Below are 20,217 nucleotides of genomic sequence, written 5' to 3'. Positions count from 1 at the left end.
AAACATTAATGAAATATTAATTTTCTTCGAGTTAGGCTTTCTGCATTGAACCTCCATGGATTAAACCCTTAACTGTGACCATTAAAAACCTTTATAGGTATGCTCTAATGGGCATTTTCTGTGCTCTCAGAAACAGTATTTGGTGAGCAGCTAGTAAGAAAGTAATGAGGTAAGGTATAAAAGGTAAGTTTTCTGAGGAAGAACATATGTACTTCTTCATGAAGAGGGATAAGAGAAATCACTAAGATGTTGGGGTATGAGAGAACTTCTTCAACTATATCCCTCCATCTGTAGGAGGTCTTGATAAGAAGAATTACAACATTCAGCCATTTCCATGATCACAATATGCAAAGTGCTGAGATACAAACTTATATTGTTCCCTGATTTTCCACATCAGAAGGACATCAAAAGTATTACAGTATTACAAGAAAAAAAAAAGAGGAAGATGAAAAAAACCCACCCTGGGATCCTGAAGTTTTTGGCATATCATTACAACAAAGGAGTCAACACCTTTGGTTGCATTGATATACAATCTAGTACATTCATTTTCTATTTGAATTTGCCTATGGCTGCAGGTTCCTGTACTAATTAGTTATCATAATTGTTATGATTTGGAGTGGACTTTTCTTCTGGGAAAAGTCTCTCCAAATCTTTATTTCTTTGGATTTCAGGGTTTTTTAAATAGTGGTTGAGGGTTTTTGTGTTTTGGGTTGTCTTTTGTTTTAAAGAGGTTTAAAACCCATGCAAAATATTTATGCATTTGTGTATTTCCTTGAGCAAACCAAAACAAAAGCAGAAATGAAACAAAATTCAAGGGGTTGAGTTGCAACCCTTTCCTTTGACAATGATCTGTGGGTTCCTGACTTCCCAAGGGCCTTTCGTCTGAATCACTTCCCAAGAGGCACATGAAAAAACTTCCCATAACTCTGAATTTCAGTGGCAGGTTAAAAGTTAAGATGAGCAAAGCATATGGGTTACACCCCAGGATGTTGCCAGATGATTGTGAGACATGACCTTATGCAGCATTAATCATTCAAGAAGGAGGGTGTTGCGAAGGCTGCCCAGATGGCTGGCTGAGACAGAAGGAAAAGGAGGATGAGGAGGACATGGGAATGAAGCACTGACGCAAAAAACAAAGCATTTTGCTGAAGCCTTAGACCTCAACGTTGTAAGTGATTTCTGGATTTCAGCAACAAACTCTAAAGTCTGAAAAAACAAGGCAGCTTTTAGTTCTAATGCTTTCAACCCACCAGCTCACATCACACAGCTCAGCACACATCCTTTAGAGAACAAAACAAAGAGACAAGCATGGGAGATGGGAAGACGGTAAGGAGAACATGTACTCATCACCAGGAACGGCTTATGGAACCTGCACATCTTGTGATCCCACACACTGCAATTTTTCATGGTCTTGAGATAGAACCAGGGCTTAAAATCTGTCTATGGAGGTAGCCCAAAGACCATGAACAAACAATGGCTTGTTCTTCCTAGACTACTTCTAGTGTATTAAGCAGTTAACAGAGGAGGAGTGATTTATACAATAAAACCCAACTCTGATAGATGAAAGTTCAATGCTTGTTCCATACAAACAAAAACAGGATGAGTAATAACGGTAACTGTCATGACACTGAAAAGTTTGAGATCTTGTTCACAAACATGCTCTCTTCCCAATTTGATTGGAAACTGTACTATTTAATAGGCTTATAACTAATCAATTACAGCCAAGGCATGCATCTCACAGTATTTTTCAGAAGCAAGATTACATCCAGCACTGGGCTGGGCTGAGCAACCAAACAGAAAAAGGAAGATTCAACTAAGGAGCGAGCCTGCAACATTAAACTTGTGTCTCTGGTCCTTCCAGAAATCGCTTCAGCTGTAGTAAAGGTACTCAGATAACTTCTGAAAAATGATACAAGGAATCAAGATGGTCAGCAAAGCAGAGACAAAAAAAAAAAGTGACTGAGTTGAGATTAGCTCTGAATAGCTTCCTAAACTCAACTCTGGAACCCTTTGAACCCATTTGTACATGAAGTCTGCAATCCACCCCATAGAGAGAGCAATGCAAAGGCTGCCAAATGAAGAAATTCCCTTTCTACAAGGAAAATAATTTCTTCCCTCTAGCTGCTCTCCATTAGCAACTGAAGGTCTGCTTTCCCCACTACCTCCTTCTTTTCCCTGCAGCATCCCTACTATGTTGCTGCACCTCATCTTTAAAGTTTTAATTCTTCTTTCTCATATTTGCTAATTCTGCTAAAATTCTGTACAATATAAAATTTACTGTGTTCCCACAGCACTCTTCTCCAAGTATCCCCACAGAAGCATTAAATCAGGCTCAAATGTCAGTTGGCTCTCATAATTCATGCCACTCAACATGAGCAAATTGAAGACAGTCTTCAGTCTCATATTCTCACAATCCAGGGTCCCACATCGCTTTGAGAGTAAGATGGGAACGGTTGAGACTGGTGAGCTCTGTGCCCTACCACATGCATTAAGGATGACTTTACTGTTCATTTATAGCACATGAGATCATTTAGCCTGGGCTGTGGTGTTTCCCATCCTGCTGGAAAACACTCACCATCATCTGACTTGATTTAAGCAAACAAAGTTTTGTTTCACTGAATTTATCTAAAAGCGAGTGTGAAACCTACTCCAAAAGTCTACGTTTTCAGAGAAGAAGCTGTGCCTGGTCAACAGATAAGACAGAGCTGAACCTAAGCATGTGATTTCATGGAACTGAGACCAATGTGATGGCTGCTCTAAAGAAAGTTCACGTCCCCTTTGATTCTGCATCACTATATCCTTTCTAGGTGTTTTTTCACTATCTACTTATGGCAGGAAGAATATAAATTACCAGCAAGACAATTCTTAAAGAGCAAAACCTAATGACCCTCAGAATAAATTCAGGGTACTCTGATGCAGAAGGCAAAGGACCGATGCTAAATGGAGGCATCCTCTATTCAGGAGGCTGACTCTGTATCTCAGGTCTCATCACTCCTCCTTTTCAGCCATGAGAAACATAAAGGGCATAGGGAAGACAAAGGTTAGTAATGGCTTCTGTTGTTGATTTTAAGCAAATGTGAAAACATTTTCCTTCTGCTTGCACGCACAAAGGCATTAGAGGTATGTTGCCTAGGTAACAAAACTATTCCCTGGAATTGGTCTTAAGTATCTAGAGTGAGTGTTTCCTTCCTATCTAGGGAGTCACACTGAATTTACAGAAAAACATTGGCTCCTCTGAGAATCACAGTACATAATGCTGAAGTCGTCAGTGCAGACATCACAATTTACTGGAGAAAAACTCTTTGTTCTATGAGGTAAAGATGGCTTTCAGATCATCTATATAATCCCTAATGACCTCACAAGAATATCCACCTTTTCAAACTGTTCCCCTAGTGTCTGACTTGCTTTCAGACAGTCAAAATTACTCTCATCTTCTTAACACTGGGTGCTGCATGGTTTTTGGAGTTCTGCTGCAAGTAAATACATCCCTCATGTTGATGGATGAGAAGAGGGGACTGGATTCTGCCCATTTATTTTGTTTCAGTATCATTGCATTCAGGTTTCTCACTCACAAGTGAAACCAAGATCACCTAAATTTGCAGTACAGGTTTATCAAATCAGGCCTCACAGCTTTATCAACCACATTCCAACCAGGCTTTCTTACCTTTCCAAAGACAAGATCTTCCATCCCATCACCAGACAAGGGGAAGAGGTCAGACTCGCTCCCAGACTCTCTTTTAAGGACACCCTGTGACGAGGCACAGACGCTGCTCAGCCCATCTTCCAAGTAGTTCTCACACTCTGTGGAAGGCAAAGCTGAAAGAGTTACGATCTGATGCTTTCTGTAGCATCCATACATTCAACTCTCAGTAAGTTCAAGGATTTAAAGACAATAGCAAACACAGCTTTATAAATTATTTAAGAGTTTAAAACTCCTTTTCATGGAGTTTTATGGTGCAAATGGAAATACTGCATTAAACAGACACATATGTTTGTAGCTTGAGGTGCTGATTAATAAGCTATATGACAGGTAACCCACACTGACCACAACAGGATGTTTCCTATCAATTGCAGCAACTGCAAAATTAGATTTATATTCAATAAATGTAGCAATGGAACTTGACAATATTTGCTCTTTTTTTTTCAATTAAAGAATTAACTTTTCAATTAAAAAATCAATTCCTTCTTAATGCCAAGGTGCTTTTAATGCATGTTGGGACAATTAATTCCTCCTTCTACACCTCTGCCTGAAAAAGAATCATAGAATCATTTCAGCTAGAAGGGACTTTTAAGTTCCTCAAGTCCAGCCTCTGTCCCAGCCCTATCAACCACTAGACCTTTTCCCTAAAGGCAACATCCAACTGTCTCTGAAACCCCTCTGGGGACGGTGACTGCAGCACCTCCCTGGGCAGCCCAATCCAATGCCTTACAACCCTTGCAGGAAAGAAATTTCTCCTCATATCCAGCCTGAACCTCCCCTGGCACAACTTGAGGCCATTTCCTCTTGATCTATTGCTTGTTACTAGGGACAACAGGCTGGCCTCCACCTTGCTTACAACTTCCTTTCAGGTAGTTGTAGAGAGCGATAAGGTCTCCCTTGAGCCTTCTTTTCTCCAGGCTGAACAGCCTCAGATCTGTCTTGTAGAGAGGGGCCCAAAACTGTACACAATATTCAAGGTGCAGCCTCACCAAAGCCAAGTCCAGGGGAGTGATCACCTCCCTGCTCCTGCTAACAACACTGTTCCTGATACAAGCCAGGATGCTCTTGGCCTTCTTGGTCACCTGGGCTCACTGTTGGCTCACGTTCAGCTGCTGTCAATCAACAGTCCCACTTGCACGACAAGCTTTACTTTGTTAAGACTCAAACATTGTTTCTATAAAAATTCTCAGCTTTCCTAACTCCTGACATTGAAATATGAGCCTATTGCATTTCCTTTTGCCCAAAACGCTTTCAGCTGTTTGCACTGGGGTGATCCCCAGCACAGAAATGGACTACAGCCACCGAGAAAGCTCTTCTTTTCAAAGACTTTAACAGACATTTATTTGCATTAAAAATGCCCATCCATCATTCCATGTGTTCAGCCTTCAGGCAACAGTATTGCCAAAATTGTCACTAATAATTGAACACTCTTTTCTCCCGGCTCAAAATATTTGCTAGTTATTAGTATTTAGGTGTTACTTTGCAACATGCTCCAATTAAACAGATTCAAAACTTGCTTATCTCCCTGGAGAGGAGTCAGGGCAATAAAACATTGGTTCCCTCTTAAATTACACCTCACTAACTCCATTCTTGGCAACGTCAAGCTTACACATCAATGCACTGATGACAGGTTTGGGTAGCTCAAAGTCACCTTTTTCTGTCTCCCATCCCTAACCTGCACCTGACAGCAGCTCTCAAAACATCCCGTCCCATGGGAGTGGCTTTGCTGTTGGGGAAAACAGTGTTAATTTACTGATGGCAGCGGGGCTACCCCTGTTTAGGGCAGGGGGAGATGAAGCTGATCGGAAACCCCATTACACTGTAGAGGAGTTTCCACACTGTGGAGAATTGGAAAAGTACTTATTGGAGGCAGCACAGCTGCTCCCCAGCCCTGTTTCCCTGTCAGTAAACCTGGAAAATCTGAACTGCCTTTCCATCACTGAGAGGGAAAAGGGAGGGGGGAAGAGGAGAGGGGGGAAAAAAAATCAAGGGAAAAGTAAAGAAGAGATGGAGAAACTTCAAGGGAGTGGGCCAGGGTGCTGGCTGTCCAACTGGCAGCTGGCAGAGCATGTCCACAGCCCAGACTGAAAATCAAAGTGCCTCAAGCCACGTTCAAGTGCAAAATCAGCATGGATGGTCCAGATGTGCCACGGGACAGATATCTCACCCTGACGATAAATCTCAAGAGGCAGCGAAGCCTCCTCTGCAGGACTCTCCAAGGGACTGAAGAGATGGAGAGTCAGGGAAGGGCAATGAGGGGCAGAGCAACTGAGAACCTCTCCCCCTCCTCCCTCAGCTTATCTGTGCTGAGAAACTGTGGGCTATCTCCCACAGCCGTGACTCGGCGAGCCCCGGTGCCAGCTCTGCCATGACACGGGGACTGTGACTCATACGCACTCCTACTTGATGCAAGTGCTGGATTGATAGCCCAACCATGCTTATCTGCCTTTCTCTGGGGAGGTGCAGGTGAAAATATGACAATGATGGTAAAACACTTCTACATTTAATATTGAGGCAAAAAAAATCAAGCAGTAAAAAGCCCCAGGAAGAAAATTTCCAAGGAACTCTCTTACATACATTTTCCAGACACCCCTGTCCTCCAAGACAGGGCCGAGGCCTCCAATTTCATGCTGATAGTTCCATATCTGTTACACTTCTCCAAGCATTTCATTTCAAAAGCACTGACAGAAAATGAGAAGCTACAATTTCTGGAGTTACCTTCTAAGATTTGAGGACTCTACCCTTACAAGGCATTTCGGCAGGATTATTCAGCAGGTAAAAAAGGTCTCATTCCCTATCAGGTTGTGTATTTTTAATTTAGCTACTTTATGACAGCTAGTGGTTTCACTGCTGTTAAGTATTGCCAGATTTCTTCTTGCCCTCTCTACACTGCACAGCACCACACTGCAGTCGGAGGGATGTGTGTGCAGTCACAACATTATTTCTGGAAAAGCCAGAACCTGCAGAGCCTGGGATCTTCCTGCTGCTTCAGTCTGACTGGAGAGCACATTAATCAACTTAAAAACCCAGAATCACAGCACTTCTTTGTGCTTGCATTACAGACGTGTTACTATTATGATTAATTAACGCCTACCTGGTGACTTAATGAATATTACATTTCTATAGTACGATACTGCATTAGACAACTAACAACTATCTAATTGGTATCAACCTGTATGAATACACGATTGTACATCTGGCAAACCAAGTGAGGGCACATCCTTTTGCAGCCCAATGGAACACAGTAATTCTTGCCTGAAGTGTAAAAACACCACACCAGGAGGCAAGGGATTCGGGGACACGATTAGGGAGGAGGCAGCTTGGTGGTACCACAGGTTCTCCTGTAAAACACTCTTGAAATGGCTATTCACTGTTTCTGACTACTGTAAATAGAGCACTATTTTTTTAATTAAAAAAACCCACTTATTTAACTTTGATGGGAGAAAAAACTTTTACTTCAAATAAACCCCTTGGGCCAGACACACACATTATCCCTCCTTAGCCTACACTGAGAAGACTGGGCTCGAATATCACATTGACAGTCAGTGATTCAAGTCCTGGTTTTGTTTCAAGTTCAGGGGAGACCCCTGCTCATAATGAGAGCAAGGGAAGAACTGTCCTCTCTATGAACAGTCCAAGCAAAGTTACTATTCAGGGTCCTGATAAAATTACTCTGTTTGTTCTGAACATGCATAATTCAATGAAAGGAAATGCTTTTTTTTTCTTATCTCTTTGAAACTTGCCCAGGCAAGATTTTCTATCCCAGTGGAAGAGCCAGAAAAGCACCAACCAGCACGCAGGGCTGGGAGCTTGGCATGGCTAGTGGGCAGGGTGTGGGAATGATGGCTCTCAACAGCCTTCCTGCTCCTGAAGCCCTTAAATTATGGCAACTTTCAGAGGGAAAAGGGAAAAACAATAAAAATCAAACCACTGGTTTGGATCTAAATATGAATTCAGGAAGGACTGAAGTACATTAAGAAGGTGACATATCACACAGCTCGCTGCAGTGAGGTGCTACAGTCATGTGCTAACTCACAGCAGACTCATTACACATTTCCTTCAGTTTTATGTATTTTCCTCATTGAGGTGAGGATGTCCAAAATGAGGAGGAAAGAAGAGAGGCTGCTCACCTGGAGACTCCCGTGTCCGCTTGCGCTCCAGCAGGGAAGAACTGGGACATGGCTCCAGCGAGCACCAGCTCTCACGGTTTATCTGAAAAACAAACCAGAGCAACTTAAAGAAAGGTCACTCTCACTAATGTCCCTCTCAGCCCCTTCAGCAATGCCACTCTGCACCGACCAGCAGATACACAGTCATGGCTTCACTCTTTCCCCATAATAAAAACCTCAAAAGTAATTTATGTCTTTTTTTGGTTTCGTTTTTTTTTTTAACATCACTAAACAAACCATTAAAATATGTCAAAACCTCTTTCTTTCTCTGTGGAAAATATGACTTCATGGTGGCTCCTGCTCAAGGCAGGAGTTAGAGGGAGGATGAGTCTAGTAGTGTTTAAGCTACTAGGTGAGGACTGGACAATCCTGGCTTCAGTTCTCACATTTGTAGCGGGACTGCAGGCGAGATTCTCCTTTGCCTCATGCCTCAGTTCACTATCCACAGAACAGCAATTGAATACCACCCATACTGCTCTGAAGATAATTACTTTAAAGATAGTAAGGTGCTCTGATAATGTGGAAAGGAGGGCTAGGGAAGTGCCCAGGTCAGGGTGAGAACCAGAAGCACTTTGCATTTGCATTAACTGAAATGATGATAATGATGATGTTAGAAACCCCCTTTTTAACACTAAGACACATCACATGGCTTATGTCAACATCAGCCCTTATCATCTCACCCTGTCCCTCACCCTTTCCCTGACTCCCAGTCTTTCAGCAAGGATGACTGATTGGTTCTCAGCCTTCTCTGCTGTCTGCCTGAGCCTTACTCTTCCTCATTTGGGTTGTGTTGTCCAACATTTAGACTCTGATGTCTGCTGGACTATCCACAACCCTTGGCTCATCCAGTGCACGCTTTCATCGCTTCTGTCTACAGTCTTTGCTCTCTGCTTCAGCAGTTACGCCGTTCCTCCTAGCCAAATGCCTTTATTTGTCAAACACAAGCACATCTCCCCTGGGCAATCCCATCTCCCACATCACAAAATCCACAGGTTGTTTCCCCTCCTGACCTACCTCAACACACAGGATCTTGCATGTTATGTTGAGCTAAAATACAGCTACTGGATTACTTTCACTGATTTTGTATGCCAATGACTTGTACTCTCTCTCAGTTTCTTTCTCTCTATCAAACAGGATTGTTACTATTTACTTTTTTGCCTCTGACTTGTCTTTGAATCTCCTCCACAATCCTGCTCCATTTTTGCAGTTCCTCGCTGGATTCTCATCCCCTCACTGTTCTCCTTTCTCCCACGTTATGAAACTCACTGCTTCATTTTTTACTTGATTTTTAAATAAAGAAAAACCAAGTCTCTCCTACCCTTGACCTGACTTGCTACTTTGACTAATGACCCAAGTCTGTCTTCCCTTTCTTCCTGAGATCATGGAACTTGTTACAGCAGCCGTTGGCTCATGCTCCTCACCGGCCTGGCTGCATCCGCTTGCCCTTCACAAAGGGGCCCTTGCCAGCCCCTCTGCTCACCTCCTGCTCACCACACTGCAGAGTCAACACTCCACTCCCCCAGACCTGTTGGCTACATTCTATTGCCCATTTTTGTTCCTTAAGCTTTGTCCTCCTCCACTTCTATGATGACAAAGTGGGTTTGGAAGAGACTTTGACAGGTCAGCTAGTCCCTTTCTGCTGCTCCAAGTCAGGCTAAACTATAATCTGAGAGGTCTTAATCCAACATGCCCTGAAAATCCTCCAGCAGCAAGGATGCCGTGACATTCCCCTGTCAGCAGCTCTTGCTGAGGGGCAGGGAAGGAGCAGAAAAGATCTGAGAGGGGAAAAGTGGGCAGGAGTCTCCCAGGAGAGCTGAAGGAGACTTCAGGTCTCAGAGTGACCTCACGGCATGTCCCACCTGGATGTCCCTCCTCACCTCCATCCAATTTTACAGGACATTTCTCTCAGAACTAAGTTCCTATCAGTTCTTTATTACCTCTGCTCATATATATGTAGGATACATACATTCATCTAAGGTCCCATTAGATCCCTTTATGTACACACACCTAAGGTCCCATCCTTCCCTGCACCTCAACACACATGCACACAGGCCTGCGTGTGTACCCACCTCCTCCCTTTTACATATATTACATATCTATTAAATGAGAGGCAGAGAGGGAAAGAGAGGCAGTCTCAAGGCTGAGGAAGACTTGTAAGCAAACACACAAAACAATTTGTTTTCAAATGTTAACTATTACTTGGGCAGTGGGTCATCATTCAAATTCTTCCACCAGAAGAAGGAGATTCCCTCTTCCCAGTGAGGCTGAGGGGTATCTTACCTAAGCAATTAAACCTCACTGCAGAATTTATACATACCTCTTTGGTCTTAAAAGAGCTGTAACGTCAATAAATATTACATTATGGCTGTAAAGGCAAACCATATCACGTTAATATTCTTTTCCCTCCAGACAAAGCAGGATCTATTTTGCAGCAACTTTTACATTTTATTAAAGGCAAATCTAGAGGTTGAGGCTGAACACACATGGGGGGACAAGCGCAAATGTGCTCAAGTCCACACAAAAGAGAGTGGGACTCACTTCAGATATAACATCAAATTCTGCCTCCTTCTGACTGCCTTGCACCTAACTCCTTCCACATCATATTGAGTCTGATCCTCCTTACTCTTCAACAAAAGTATCTCCACAGAATTTAAGGGAACTACTCCTGATTTATACCCACTATTGGAAATCAATAATTAAACATACTGTCCAATAATTAGCTGTAAGACAGCAAAACAGGAGGAGGTTAAGGCTATGAATTGATTGGCAATGGGATAAACTATATTAGGCTGAATTAACAGTATATTTTTTCCTTTAATAGAACCAATTGAGTCATTCACTGAAAATGCATTATAGACATTGGCATTTTTTCAAAAAAAGACTTGAGTATTTTTCCCATTACCCAGCCAGCTCTCTCCTCTGCCCTGTGACTTTGCCAAGTATCAAAACTGTCTGCTTTTTTTCTGTTAAAAAAGTAACGAGAGAGTAATGCTGAGGTTTAGGGTACTGTTTCAGATATACCTGATTCTATGCAAATAAAACATTAAGAACTAAGTATTTCTCTCAGTAGCCCTAATTCAGGAATAACAATGATTATCATCATCAAAATACAAACAAAGGAAACTACTACTATATGCAAGTATTCTCTATGCCAAAATGAGCCCAGACAGGATTTGAGAGAGGTTTATTGCATGCTCTCAGGAAACTGGGTGGTCCACAGAACTCAAAATACAAACCTCACTATCCACAGTTCAAGACTGAGTACTGGGATCCCTCCGCAGCAACTAAATTCTGCTCGTATTTATTCAGGACTAGCGAGGTACAGACAGTAAGGGCTGTAGAGATAATATCATTAGAAAAACAACTAAACATCAGGGGCTGGGGAATGCACCAGAATGAAGAAGTTTGAAATGAAGTTGTCTTGGGATTTTGAAGTCATGAGTGTGTTACATGTAACGCAACTATTCCTTCCTTCTTCCCTTAGTCTCTGTTTTGCTGAGAAGCCCAATGACAGGACTGCAGGCTGGTGGCCACAGAAATGATAAAAATTAGAATCACAGAATCATTACGGTTGGAAAAGACCTTTAAGATCACCAAGTCGAACCCCTCACCTCACACTGACAGGCCCATCACTAAACCATATCCCTTAGCACCTCATCTATGCATCTTTTTAATATCTCCAGGGATGGGGACTCCACTACCCCCCTGGGCAGCCTGGGCCAGTGTCTAACAATCACCTCAGTGAAAAAGTTCCCCTGTCTGCCTTGTCCACACTGATTATAGTCCTCCATCCCGGGCATCCCAAGGCCCTGTGGTGGGAGCAAAGGAACGCAGGATTGTTCTGGTGGCAGAAGGGAACATCAAACAGCCTCTGGGAACTGAGTTTCAATACATAGCTGTTGAAAAAAACAGCAGGAGAGAAACAGCTATTTTTCCATGCAGAAGCCTGAATGTGTTTATCTGCAGCTCAGACACAGAATGAATCATGGAAGCACATCCCCAGGCACCGAAATCTGAATCCCAAAGGATTTTCTCTTTGCCTCTGAAATACTAGCAGACTAAATGCCCAAAGAGGGCTTTAGGACATCAGCTGGAGTTGCAAGCAGCAGAGGGTTTGCTCGCTCTTTCTGGGCACACATGCATGTATTTCCTGACTCTCAGAGACATCTTGTGCAGACATTGAATTTGAAACTTGATGTGACTTAAGGCAGAAAGCTCTTTGCATAAGAAAAGGACAGTGCTGGACAATCTTCCAGATAGAGGGGGCTGGGATGTTCTCCCATCATGTGGGAACGATCAGTGACTCCAGTCTCTGTTCCCAGGCTATTCCTTCCTCTACTCCTGTGCAGGACAAGTCTTGGCCTATGAGTTATCTAAGCCCCTCCAATGTTTGTGTTCCTGTGCAGTGTCTGCCCACAGAAACCAGAATTGGGACTTCAGCTCGGGGGCCAGCTGCTACCTGGCTCCCATGCATCTCTTCTTCTGCCTTTCCACCATGGAAAAGTCCTTTTTCACTCCCTCTGGTTTTTATTTTAACTCTTGCCTATTTCATGATAAAGAAAACACACTGACTTCTCAGGAAATCTTGTATTTTAAGCTTGCACTTGTCAGCCTTACTGGTAGTGATATAAATCAATGTCTGCAGAGCAGAAGGAATAAGATGATTTTAACTTTCATTTCCCAGCAAATCTCTAGAGATTCATTTTCCCTCTATATTGTTTTAACTTTATCCTAAATTTACAAGTTTCCACTTCTCTCCCTTTTTTTCCCTCCCCAGCTTCCAGACTAACTTCTACCTTGCAGCTAAAACCAGATATCATTGCACATAGGAAAATATTTAGTAAAGTGATTCTGGTAATTAGTCACCTCTAATTCCTGAACTAGAAACTAAAGCAACAGTTCACTGCCTTCACAAACATCACCTTTTCAAGACCCTCCAAACCACTCTCAAAAGGAGCAAATTTCCACTGTCATCCTTCAACAGCCATTGACACAAAATAACCTCCAAATACACAAAACTCACACCAAGAGCAAAACACCACTGCTTTGGCAATCATCTTGCCAGACAATATTAAGACACACCAGTTTCCTTTCAAATTCTGGATTTTTTTAACATTTTTCTTTTCCAGGTCTCCTTGTGTATTTTCTTAGCTTTAGGGAAAGGATCAGGAGCACAAAGACCATTCCCCAATGTATGCTGCAAAGGACAAAGTGACAACACTTGCATTTGTGCAATGATTTCTATAGAGATTTGTCTTCTAACACTGTGAATATGCTACACTAAGCCTTTTTACTTTTACAGAACTGGTGGCCCTGTATCAGGGCCACATTTCTTCAAGGGGGTCCAAAGTGACCTTGCTCACAGCAACAAGTGAGCAGTGCTATAAAGAGCTACACTAACGGATTACACCAGAAGAGGCTCTTACAACCACAGGACATTTTAAATGACTGAATAAATTAGCACTTTGTGGTGTAAGAGCAATGTTGAATTTCTAGAGTGCAGTTCTCCCCCTGGCAATGTCCCAACTGGGGAAAGGAACGTGTGCCCCAAGAACATTTCCCAGCCCTTGGCACTGGGACGTCCTCCACCAGCAGAATTAAGAGTCCTGGTAACGACAAACTTCAATTAAGCTTTAAAAGTAACTGCAATGGCTTTGCATAAAAACCATCTCTTGACTAAAATGAATGCAAAATTCTCACAACGATTTATGTGCCTAAGGTGAAAACACATTAGTTTCATTTAAGTTATCCTCCCAGTTCTAATTCGACATGAGCCACAAACAGAAAACTCTAAAGTTCCCCACATCATCATAAATTCCCTTCTCTCCTGCTGTTCCTTCAAGATCCAAAGCAGTTTAGACAGATGCAGGATTAATGTTCAGAGCCATTTCAGGGCCACAAAGTTCAATGGGACACTGCTTGCACATCATCTGAGGACAGCACTTCCCTCAGAGGAAGAACTCCTAAGAAGGAATGAACATGCTTACGTGTCACATAACCAAAAACATTTAAACAAAAGTGTTTTATAAGTATGATATTATACAATGGAAGAAATCTTAGTTTCAGTAAATTTGGGGGACCCTTTCCACATAATACTATTAGCTTAGGATGCTGCAAATCGCACTTGGCCTTAGGTAGACAGGGTTCATTCCAGAGAATCTGCTCTGATGCTGAGGTAGAGCAGAAGAGCAGAGTAAGTAATTGATAACACTGTCCTTTTCATTTCAAAATGCCCTAATTGTTTTTCTAACATTGGGTTGGTTTTAATTTAAAGAATAACATTCTGATCTTTCACTGGAAGCTGAATGGGATCTGTTCATCTGAAAAGTCCCTAAATCAAACCTCATTCGCCTGGTTATGGAGAAACCTTAACGCTTTCTGCCTACACTTAATAGTTTGAGCATTCACATACAAAGGCAAAATGCAGACACAGGCAAGGAGCCATTATAAAAACATCATCAGTTGCCACTGCTCAGTCTCCCATTCTTAAAGGGAGACCATTTCTTATTTTCTAAGTCTGAAAAGCACTGCCTGTTCAGCCAGACTTGAACACTTGTCTGACTTCACATGTATTTGCAAGGTGGCAGCCAGTGTGGTTTCTGTGTTCTGTCCCTAGATAGTCATACTTGTGGCAGCAGGCACAACATAAAAATGAGATACGGCTGCCAACTCACATATGGGCACACTGAGACTTCCCATTTTGGGTCTTGGAATAACACAGCACAGACTGCTTTATCCTGCACGTAGCTTCTCAGAGCTCAGCAAATTGTTCAGACAAGCAGATATCCCACATGCCCCACATTTTCTCCCTCATCTGCTACAACACAGTCCCAGCAGGAAAGATGATGGTGAATTTTTATGCCATTTCTGCATCATGCAGGCTATCCTGTACAGTGGCAAACCACTATGCTCAGTAACCAAGCTCATCATGTTGGCATTGCTGGGGAAGCAAAAAGAGTTGCACTGAAGATCGAGTCCTACCTCTGGCATAGTGGCCAAGACACCGATGTACTCGCTGCCTCTCGCTTTTTCACATGTGCAGAGGAGGAAGAAACAGTGCTAAAGCTAAAAATAATGGTCTGCAACAACCATCAAAATTGCTGAGGTGGTTTTTTCGTAACTTCACAAGCCACCAGTTTAGGCACAATCTAAACCCAGAAAATTTGAGCCCCAACACGCTGACCCTTCAGAAGACACATGCATTGCAAAATAGCTGGTAGGAACCCACATTCTTTTTCGACTGTATCTACAAACGGTTGCAATCAATGCAAATATAATCCCATCTATAAACATTCAGTAACCAAAATGACACAAGATGTTCTTTGTTCACAAATCGTTCCAGTTGTCCTCCTCCACCAACTGTTTTTCTTTCCTATGTCATGATTACCAGGTTCCCTATCTTAAACTGAAGCAAAGAACATATTCATCTCCCACTCAAAGAAAAGACAGCTTGTTCTAATCAATCTGTAGGCCAAACCGAAAGCTATTTGGTGCTTTGCAGGTATCTTGTGAACATTTCATTCAGATTAAACTCTCTTAATGGATCCCACTTGCTTTTGCTGCAGGGATATTTACTTGCTTTTCAATACTTGACACTGAAGAAACCCTGTTGTCTCAACTCACCAAAATACAACGACCTAGATAAGGTACAGTTTTATTTAAGTATTTTAATTAAAACCAAACCCATCAAAAAACCCCACCCCCAGCTCCCTCATTAAGGGCCTGATCCAACTCCCATTAACGTCAAGAGATGATCTGCCACTGACGCACTCTAGTGCTGGCTTGGATCCCTAGATCATCAAATTGAATTTCATCTACCAGTTATGTTACAGAAACCAGCTAAAACAGGCAGAACAACTAAAATCCAAGCTCAAGTTGACTGTTAACTACCGCTGTCACTAGCACCGTCCCGTTTGAAACATCTGCAGTCCTGTACAGCTGCTGTTGGGAGCAGCAATGCGTGCACACATGCACACATATATGGACACTGAGTCATTTGAAGGAACAGACAGTATTACCCACAGTTTTGAAACTCAATTAGGAAAATACTAGTGGGAACTAACAAGAGCCACATTTTGTTATAAAAATCTAAGCTTTGTCGAACAAAAACTAAATTAAGGAACTGATGACATCAGAAATCCTGAAGCCAGATAATCATAGTGAATTATATTTCAATCTAGGCATTCCGATACTCCTTATAAAGAAAAAGACTGTGTTTTTTATGTTAGCAGCCAAGGTTGTCAGGAGTACCAGGTCTTCTCCCAAGAATTATTAAGCAGTCATTTCACACGAGTACTCTGTGCACAATAGGTCTACATTTTTTAATGACTCATAAGGTATCCAAAGATTGAGTACCATGGGCCTCAATCCTCAACCTGCATCATTAACATGAGAGTTCAAAAATACTCAACAAAAATGAGCTGGTATGGAAAACAACCTATGGTGAATTAAAGGAAAATAGTTTAATTCCTAAAGACAGTAAGTTAACAAGCGCTAGGTCTATTTCAGTGCACATAAAGTAGAAGAAAAACCATCTGCAAATACATCTTTTTATATGTTTTCATCTCAACTCAGAAACAAGGACATGAAGCAAAAATCGTTAAAAAAGGAAGATGTACAATCATGCAGAAACCCACTGCCTCAGCTAAGAAAAAGGGGGAGAGAGGGAAAGGAAATGCTCTTCCAAGAGTTCAGGTCTCCAAGTTGGGCTGTGTTTTTCTGGCTGCTTTCCTATTTCCATCGACTTTGCCAGGAAACTGCTGAGGCTCCAACAAGCTGTTACGGAGACAGGACATTCCCAGACTGCCATTGTGCCATTTGGTGGAGCGTTTGCTAATTTTAGATGAGAGGAGGAACACACTAAGACAATTAGCCAAGAGCCACTCCTGACTCTTGCTCCAACCCATCTTCAGACAAAATTCACACCCAAACAGTAAGACTGACAGTAACACCCTTCAAACACAAACAAAAAACAGAGGCAAAGGAGGACCCATCATGCCTTTTTTGGAAGAATACATCTTTCGGTGGACACATGCATTCCAACCCCACAACTGACCACCAGAAGGGAAAGACCCTGTGCCGTAGGGCACCTTACACAGAAAATCCACCTGCAGGTGGTGAAGATTTCAAAACAGGAGGGAACTGTTTAATGGCAAAAGACACGGAAGATGGCCAGAGAGAGCTCTTCAAAGGAGTATCTGCATGCCACAAGAGATTATCTGGTTGCAAGGATAATACTGTTTGGCATGAAATGGTTTGATGGCACTCAAAAGCCATCTCCAAGAGCTCTTCTACCTGTTCCCCTTCTCTGCACCGTCTAGCTGGGGAAGGTACAGCAGGGAAACAGACGGACCTGTTGGAGCTGGAGAAAGGAACCTGTAAATAAGCGTACACAAGCACCATACCTTTAACAACACAACATCTACCGTCCTGTCCACCTTGGAAATGTCGCACAGGCTGTATCGCCTCTTGTGGCGTTCGTACATTTTGTCCAAAAAGGAGGAGCAGAGCCCACCATGAACCCCGGGCTGGTGTGCTCCAGACCTCTCACAGACGTGCTCGGAGGAGTCCCCGTGTCTCAGCACACCAGCCTCTCCGAGCCTCTTAACAGGAAAAAGAAAATCCCAGACCGGCTGATAAAAGTCTTCTCGAAACAGATTTGCTTATACAGGCAACGCAGGAACTTACAGCCAACAAAAGATATTTGAAGAGAGCTTTATACATATAGGATTATCTGGGTTTTTTTCCCCTTCAACTGCTAAGAATGGTATCAACCTTCCTGCTATAGTAATATTACTTAAAAAAATGTTTTCCAGACAACTTCTGATATCCAAAAAAGCACCAGAACGAAAATGCTGCCCAAAAAGAGAACAAAAGCCAGATGTGTCCAGCAGGAACCCTGACGCTCGGCGAGGGAAGGCAGAAGGTAGGCTTAGCCACGACGGGTCTCCTTCAGGGGAAAAACAAAAAACCAAGCCGATCACCGTATCCAACGTAAATACTGTCACCAGTGTGGGCTTTTTTTCCTCCTTTCACACCCTTGTGCACTGAAAGAAACAACAAAAACCAGGACTTTCCTTCTCTCAAGTCTGTCCACTGTTTACCAGACAGCAGCGCTCGGTTTTGCGTTAAGTTTAAATTTCTAATGACAGCACAGGGCAAAAGGAAAGAAAATAATGAAATAAAGCCACTCCCTCCTGATTTGGGCTGAGACGTCACTACTTGCCTTTTTAGTCCGGCAGCAGTGTTCTCCCAGCTTTCAAAATTTCTTTGCAGTTGTGGGAGCATGATTCATCTCTTCAGAGAGAGGGCAAAAAAAAAAAGAACAGGGGGAGGAGGAAGAAAAAGCAGCAGTTTTTCTTTGCCAGCCTCTTCCACCTCCGGCAGCAGGCACTCAGTGTGTTTGCTCAGTCCAAAACTGAGACTGAGAACACAGGGGTGTGTTTTTAGGGAAATAAAAAGACTCTTCCCTCTCCTCCAGGCCAGGTGAATGAAAGATAATTTCTGGCTTCACACTTCCCCAAAACAGGAATGGAAACTTATGATTTAATCAGTGCAAACACACACACAAAAAAAGGGAACTCAGCCATTTCATTTTTCTTCTTGTTGTTTGCAACACAGAGCAAAACATTTCAGCAACTTGCTGTTCAGAAAATACTTTCCCCTCTTTTCTTCTAGTCTGAAAGGCAGTGCTTTTTTTCTCTTAAAACAAAAAAAATCACCCAAAAACAAGCCCTAAAGTTGTGGGGATTTTTTTTTCATCTTTCAAATGCTGGGCCAGCCGGGGCGTCTCTCCCCTCTCAATAGCTCATTCACATCAGCTGGGCCCTGCATGCACACTGCCACATGGTTTCCTGTTTTCAAACTGCCCCCTTGCAGCCCCCTCCACTTTCCACCCCACCCTGACCTCTCGAGGGATGAAATCTTTCCATACTTCCCTGCCTTTAGACGTTCTCTCATTCACCGATTCAAAAGGGAATGGGGGCGGTTAAAGGCAAAAACTGAAAGAAGAATAAAGGGGGGAGGGTGGGGGGGTTGTTCTGTGGTAGGGAGTTTGCAGCGAGCAGAACTTGCTCCTTTTCTGGGTAGAAAAGCTGGAAACGCAGGAATTGTTAACCCCCAGTTGCAAAGCAGGAAAGACAGGCACTGGAAAGGGCTCTTATCAACCCAGCACTTAGTTGCAGATCTCTGAAAGCCATCCTCTGACTGGCCCACCTCCTGCTGCTGGGATTCCCTCCACTCCTCGAGCTTAGTTAAGGGTTTGTAGGTCTTTTCATCCAGCTCCATAGCGTGACCCTGGCCCCCTTGTTGTATGAGGTGCTTTGTAATCAGCAGCTCAAGCTCTAGCAAAAGTGACTCAAACTCTGCAGCCCTGCTGAAACTGATAAAAAGTGAGTTTTCGGGTTTCAGATGCAAGAGGACTCTTCCAAAGTAGGTCTCTGAGCAGGCACTCCAGCTCTTTGCTTTCGAGTGCTACCCAGTCTTCTGGCTCTCCAAAAACATTGCACCAGCAGCCTCCCTGTGAGTAACACAGGAACTGCCTCCTTCCACGCCTATTTGGTAAAACACCAAAGAACGGGAGTTTACAGAAACATTAAGTGCTATTTTGGGCTCTCCTGGATATAACATTCCCAAGCCATACAGTAAGAATACACAGAAGCATAATTACCCTGTAGATTTAGTCAGTAAGCAAGTTGAGGTGGGTGCCTTTTCCTAAGACTACAGCACAGCTTGGTGGCATGGTGACCAGCCACCACTCCAAGATCCACCTTTGGGCATCATACCATGAATGTGTCCCCCATGTGCTGGAGGTGGCTGGGGACTTTCCATACCTGAGCTCCTCCTGGTAAGCATCACAGGTATCCTCTTACCTAGACAATGCAAGGTATCTTCCCCCACTTTTATTAGGTTCCAGTCTCTCCCTCACAACCCAAAGCTTCATCTCCACCACGCCACCAGCTGAACTGAGGAGGACTCTCCTCTCTTACAGCTGCAATCCCTGGCTCAAGATCGCAGCCAATGGCTCTGTTCTCCTTAAGAACATGCGGAGCTTCTGCTTTCAGTATTAGGACACACACAAAATGTGGTAGTACTTTGGGGACTTTCTGGAGCCACCAGTTTTCTCCACAAGTAATGAATCCCAGTAATCATGTGCTCATTGAGATGAGGAATCAGAAATGGCTGTGACAGCATTCCAGCCCTTCAAACACTACCATAAAAGGAAGGGATTTCCTCAAATCTAAATTTACAACACAGGAACCTACAAACAAAGCGTGTGAATTTAGCTCAGGTAAAGGAATCTGCTGCAGTGCCTTAATGATGCTCTAACGTTTCATTATGGAGCACCTG

General features: G+C 43.0%; 1 protein-coding gene across 12 annotated transcripts in view; it reads right to left on the bottom strand.

Moving 5' to 3' along the window:
* AKAP13 (A-kinase anchoring protein 13) overlaps positions 1–20,217 on the bottom strand; it is a 217,180-nt gene that overhangs the window by 54,772 nt on the left and 142,191 nt on the right. For 10 of the 12 annotated variants that reach the window (XM_061999043.1, XM_061999044.1, XM_061999042.1 and 7 more), the window contains 2 exons: positions 7,831–7,912; positions 3,665–3,801 (listed from right to left, as the gene is read on the bottom strand). In XM_061999043.1, coding sequence (XP_061855027.1) covers positions 3,665–3,801; positions 7,831–7,912 — 219 coding nt within the window. Of the gene's footprint in view, positions 1–3,664; positions 3,802–7,830; positions 7,913–17,273; positions 17,994–20,217 lie in introns of those variants that run through there. The other 2 variants (XM_061999047.1, XM_061999049.1) reach the window with 1 other exon arrangement.

Source organism: Colius striatus, chromosome 7 (genome assembly GCF_028858725.1).
Source record: "Colius striatus isolate bColStr4 chromosome 7, bColStr4.1.hap1, whole genome shotgun sequence".
Lineage (NCBI taxonomy): Eukaryota > Metazoa > Chordata > Aves > Coliiformes > Coliidae > Colius > Colius striatus.
The sequence above is the reverse complement of the archived record's forward strand: the minus strand, read 5'-3'. Positions and strand labels throughout refer to the sequence as shown.